Consider the following 5,974-nt stretch of genomic DNA (forward strand, 5'->3'; position numbering starts at 1 on the left):
AAAGCTGAGGCATCTTACTGCTTATTCTGGAATAGTTCTTGCTGACGATAAATGTCCTTCAGCGTGTATTTGGTTCAACTTCCTTTTCATTGTCTTGAGATGAGGCGGGAGGGTAGGAGCAAGGAGAAAAAACCCAAAATACTAAGAACTTCCTACTCTGAGATGAAGCAATACATTCTATATCCTTGAGATTTTTACCATGAATTCTATTTGTGACCAAGAAAGTCCCTACAAAGAGCATGGCGTGTTCACATCCTTTCTGCCTGGTCCAGGTTTTTGTGGAGCTTGCTAAAGAGCAGGAGGAGGAGGACAGCAGCTTCGGCACCCTGAACAGCACGCTGTGGTGGGAGAGGACGCAGGAAGACCGAGTCGTTTTCTGAGCTCCTTATGGTCCACATCTGCTCGGCAGCTCATGTTTTGTGCAAGCGATGATCCTCTGCACACACGTTGGGGCGCGTGCATGGAAAACATCGGAGCTGGGATGGACAAGGAGAATTGTATTTGGAAGCACTGAGCGTGTTCTGCTATCCTGGCCTTAGGAATAACGCCGCAATAGCGGTGGAAGCGATGAGCATCCCCAGCGTTATTCTGGCTGTTCTGAAATTCCTTCTCCCCTCGCTGTTTCCCGGTTTGCGTTGAGCGAGAAGGCACTGCCACGACAGTCGGTCATCTCCTGGTGTTGGCTGCTTGTGCGGGAGCACCCGCCTGCCTTCCTCCCTGCATCGGGGCTGGCTGCCTGAGGTTGGGCTGTCCTTACTGGAAATCATGCATTTGAATAAAACCAGTTGCCACTGGAGCATCGTGCTCCGCGGGACCCGCTTGCTGGTTCGTGGGGTCTTGCCGTGCCCTCAGTTGGGCATTGCTGCCCGCCCGACGAGGTGCCGTGCAGAGACCTGTTCCTGCAAGGTCCTGCTCGCCCGCCGGCTGACCCGTCCCTGCTTGTGCTCAGAAGATGCACCTGCTTAGAAGAGGGGGCAAAAACCACTCCAAAGTAATTGTATTCACTGCAGAGAGGGTCCTGAGTTACACTGCGAGCTTGGCTTGGTATCCAACCAATGTGAAAATGTTCATTTGCAGATATAACACGGCACTTGTTGACACTTACATTCCTTGCTACTGCAAGTTGGCAGATGTGGCTAACTCCTGGTGGCTAACACCACCATTCTGGGTGGCACTGGTGTTTGTAGTGCATGCACTGTAGGGTCAAAGGGGGTGTACAGAAGTGGATGCTTTCTTTCCCCCACTCGGTAAAAGTACAAAGACATAACCGTGTAGTTACGGGATTTGCAGAGGTGTGAGTATTTCTCATCTTCATTAAAACCAGTCTAACTCTTTGGTTGGGTGTAACGATGTGTATCCTGCCAGCTGTTTTTAAAGACAGTCCTTTTTAGATGTTTTCATTTTTCTCGGCAGTGAATTCATAAGTACATGCAACAGCGTTTCCTAATCCGTCTTTGTTGTGATAGCAGTAAGTAATGCAGTAGTGTGCTCAGCACAGGAACGTTTGCTTTGTCCTGGCCTGGCAATTTTTCATTCACTTTCGTAAATCCAAAAAAATAAGATCCACATTCACAACCTCATCGGTACGAATGGTGCCTTTGGTTTGCATAGAAGCACTAAGAAGAGCAGAATATGTGATCCTTTATCCTAAGGTACGACAGATGTATGTTGAAAATACATCATTTTTTTGTTTTTTTACACAAAGCTATCATCACTTTTTCAGTTTTATAAGGTGAAATTAAAGATTGCTAACAGTTCATTGTGTTCTGCAATGAACAAATATAGAGATACATTTATATCAAAAAATTGGCTTCATAAGTCACGTCATTTATATATCTTCACATTAAAGTTAGAAAAGACCTTTATTTTTCTTGTGAAAACTCAAAAAACTATGGGTTAAGGTGGAGTTGTGTGTCCCAACTGTTTGTAATTATCAGGCAATAATGTATGTAATACGTCTGATAATGGTTTATCATCGCGTTGAGCCAAAATCTGTTTCATTAGTTTCTGACTCTACTAGGGGGAGATGTGAACTCGTTATGTACAACTTTTGCTTCCTCTTTTGTACCTATAAATCGCATATAAACGTAGAGGTTTTGTTTTGTGGTTAAAATTTGAGCCCAAGAACTGCAGAAACACCTGGACGTGCTGTTTGCTTCCCCAGGGGAAGGTCCCTTCCCCTCCGGGGCACAGACCGGGAATCTGCCGGTTGTGATGAGCCCTGAGCCGTGGCACTTGCCTCTGCCCTGATCTCCTGTGCTGGAAACGAACAGAGGTAAGGAACGGGATTACAGCACCAGCCTCTAAACTGCAGCTCCAGTAGCAATCTTTCCAGGGCTGAAGCTTCCCTGTAAGGAACCAAAAACGACCCAAATTCAGGTCTTCTCTTTATGCAGCCTTTTATTTCACCCCTGGGAACCCCCAGCCCATTGCTCCTGGCTGCATCCCTGCTGCTGGCCAATATCTCTGAGCGTTTTCCTTTATTTGGAGCAAAGGTGGGACCCAGAATTTTGTCTCGCGATGCTTTCCCGTGTCTGTACATACAAGCTAAGTGCGTCTTCTCCAAATCCCACGTTTCTTACTTCCATCTCTTTTTGTGAATGGTTTTTCCGCTGAGTGTCATCTGCACATCTGTCCAGCAATGTACAGCATGCCTTTTCCACGTGAACTTATGAAAGTACAGTTGCGACCTGGTAGCCTCGATGTCTTAATTTTATTCTTTAACTTATAGTCAGAGTTAATAGTCTGTGAAGTAGTTCAGTACTGTCTGGATGACATCACCCTATTTCAAATAGTTTCTTATTTTCTAAGGTTTCAAATGGATCGTATGAAAACCTTCATTAGCATCTAGATTTGCTCAGCTTGGCACTATTCTTGCTTACCCTGGAGTAACCCAGTCGGTGGTGGCACTGTGTTTATGCAGCTACACGTACGAAGAATTTGGCTCGTTAAGTTAACTGCGTATTTGGGTGCGATCTTTTTGGCATGGTGATATCATGTGTCAATGTGGCATAACATGCCACCCCAAAATCACTGTAATCCTAACGTATTGTAACCAGAAGTCTTTCAAAGTGTCATATGGTGCCTATAATCGCCAGAATAGGGAAAAACACGTGCAAAATTAAACCAGAGAATCCCCTGGAAACACGAGCGCTTTATTCCTGCAGTTCTAATTCCCTTTGTTCAGCTGTTACCGGTGCCATGCCAAAGCCCAGCCATGCAACACAGGCACCCAGTTTGTGCTCTGGGAGATACGGCGGGGCCGAGGCAGCTGGATTCGGGGTGACGGTGGGACGGGGGGCAAATCAATTCAGTTTGTGCCACCCTTCCCAGGTATAATGGTTTTAGTTACTTTGCAGGGTTGTTGTGAGAAATAGCTAGTATATCCAAAACTTGGAAGATGCATTTACTTTGTGGTGTTATTATAAGGTTGTACTTTTCTATGGAGGAATTTAATGTGTCTGATTTTGTTTACATTACCCAGAAAAGCCCTTATTTAAAAATACCTCTCTATGACAAGTGAAGTGTATTAGATAGCTGACACCCAGTACTCTGTTAGCAGAAACAGAAGTTACCGGGTCTAAAGGTGACACGCTTGTAACGCTCCTCCTGATGTTGCCGTCAGGCACTTTGAATCACTTGCAGTTTATTTTATACCCCTGTCTTTTCTTTTACCACTTTACAATACAGCAAAGTCGAGGTTTTTCCATTTCCAGCAGAAAGTACTACCAAAATAAAGATGGATTGGATTGTTAAATGCTTGTGTCGCTCTCATGCGTGTGTTTTGCCGTGCTAGAAACGGGGACTGTTTTCAAAAGCCTTCGCTGTTCCCTGGGGCACGCCGGGGCAGGCAGGTGAGTGGGCTTGGGGGGCTTGGGCAGAGCATGGGGGCCCCGGCTCTTGGCATGGCTGGGGGTGTCAGGCTGCAGTAATTGCATATTTTTAATTGAATGCAGGGAATTGCAGTATTGCAACACTTAAGATTCGACCGCCCGCAGTTGTGTCACAAATTGCAGCCAGATTAATTCAGCCCAACTTCGGGCTAGAAGCGACCCCGGGGCAGCTGTGCACTCCTGGCCCGCTGCGTCGTGCATCTGCAGGGGTGAATCATGTTCATCCCCTTGAAAATTAACCCCACGGGGAAAAAAAATTCATTTTTTTGGTTGCCCAGGACAAACTCACTGAGTGGCTGGATGGGTGCTTGCTCCGGCGCGAGGGGTGGCGAGATGCTGCTGGTGAGAGGTTTGGCTGAAGCTGGGGCAGGGAACCGTGGTCTCCAGGGCTGGAGTAGCTGTGCCTGCTCCTCGGCTGCCGCGTGGGGCTGCCGGCTCCCGGCATGACCCGCTGCCGAGGAGGAGGAGGAGGAGGTCCACCTCCAGCCCTGCGGGTCAGCCAAGGACCTAGCAAAATGAAAGGGGGTTGTGCCTCAGTCTCCCCGGACCCCTCAGCGGGGAGGAAAATAACCCCAAAGAAATGTAATCTGAACTTGGTGCAAGTTCCCGGGTTTTCATACTAGTTTTTCTTCCATGGTGTGTTAAGGGCAGCATGCCACCTTTTTTTTTTTTTTTTTTGAAGCTGTAAAATTAATCCATTCCCTTGTAATGCTTCCTTTAAGAGATGTTCAGAAAGTCCCTCATGTAGCACGCTGAATTTCTCCTTGATAAGAGTGTCCTGCAGCTTTCAGTTCTCCTTTTTCCTGAAATGCATTGCTTCGCGTGTCCCCCTTGGAGGATGCGGGCTCCCCCTCAGCCCCTCTCCTGGTAGATGTAAGGGCTGATCCGAGGCTGGTCCTGAGTCCCCTCCTCAGAAATCCTGTGGAGCAACTCCTTGGGGATTTAATTAATGATATTTTGAGATGCTACATGCTCTCTACCTGGTTTTCAGTGAAGCCCCAAGGGGTTGCCTTGCCCTGGGGTCCCACTTCAGCAGCAGAGCCAGGAGCAGCACCCAGTGCACAGGATGGGAAACCCCAAGGAGCGCTCAGAGCAGGTGTCATTTTTTATATTAAAATGCATTTTCTGTAAATAATGTGCAGGCTGCCAGGGCTCCACACTGCACCGGGCACTGCCAGCACACTATGTATGGCACAGGGTATGCGTCAGAAATGTAGTATTTTTTTAGTGAAGTGCATCTCAGCTGGGCTTTTTTGCCGTTAGCAGTAGCCTTCCCCATTTCTTGCTTGTTGCCCGATGGGAAGTGATGCAGGAGAACGCTCTGCTCCTCTCCTAAATGAGCTCATTCCTTGCAAATGAGTAAATCGGCAGCTGCAGAAGAGCTACGGCCTTTTGTTAAGCAACAACCAGACGGCTTTTGTGGTTTTAGTCAGCTCTGCAAATTAGATAGAGAGTCCTCACGCTGTTGAAGTTCCAGGACAGTCAAATTCCTTTAACTACTTGAATTGTGGCTGTACACCCTTCCAGCTCATTTGGATTTCCTGGCTTATCTGGTATCCTCACCTCCCTCTTTTGAATGCAGATCCATTGGAAATTTTTTTTTTTTTTTTTTAAAAAACCTAACAAACTCCATTCTGATTCCAGCTGTGTGACAGCTGCTGGAAAAGCAATTAAAAGGAGTGGAAACTTTAAAAAAAAAAAAAAAAAAAAAAAATTAAAAACAAAAGGGAAAAGTGAAACAAGAAACAAAAATCCCGTTGGTCCTCAGAGACAGGGTTTGCCTCTGCAGAGGAAGGAGCGCTTGCTGACTCAGACTCTGAGCAAGATGGGTGAAGTTTTCCCTCCAGAGAAGCTCGAGCAGGGACGAGGTTGCTTTGCCACCGATCGGGAGCTCACGTTCACCCCGTCTCAGGGCACGCAGCTCTCCTGGGGGCTCCCCAGGCTCTCCCTGGGGCTTGTAAGCCTGGTAGAAACATGCTGTTATATTGCACACAATGCACATGTCGTATTAAATACTGCAAAATGTCGTGTTGATGGCTGCAAGCTCTAGGCCAGCTGTTGTAGGTATTGCTGCCCGGTTG

General features: G+C 47.1%; 1 protein-coding gene across 6 annotated transcripts in view; it reads left to right on the top strand.

Moving 5' to 3' along the window:
* Positions 1-3,757, top strand: part of ABCA5 (ATP binding cassette subfamily A member 5) — a 34,842-nt gene extending 31,085 nt beyond the window's left edge. For all 6 annotated transcript variants that reach the window (XM_075169414.1, XM_075169413.1, XM_075169416.1 and 3 more), the window contains exon 40: positions 273-3,757. In XM_075169414.1, the coding sequence (XP_075025515.1) occupies positions 273-380 (108 nt within the window). In that variant the 3' untranslated portion in view covers positions 381-3,757. The remainder of the gene's footprint in view (positions 1-272) is intronic.
* The last annotated feature ends 2,217 nt before the right edge of the window (positions 3,758-5,974 follow it).

The sequence above is a fragment of the Calonectris borealis genome, chromosome 20 (assembly GCF_964195595.1).
Source record: "Calonectris borealis chromosome 20, bCalBor7.hap1.2, whole genome shotgun sequence".
In the NCBI taxonomy this organism is placed as follows: Eukaryota; Metazoa; Chordata; class Aves; order Procellariiformes; family Procellariidae; genus Calonectris; species Calonectris borealis.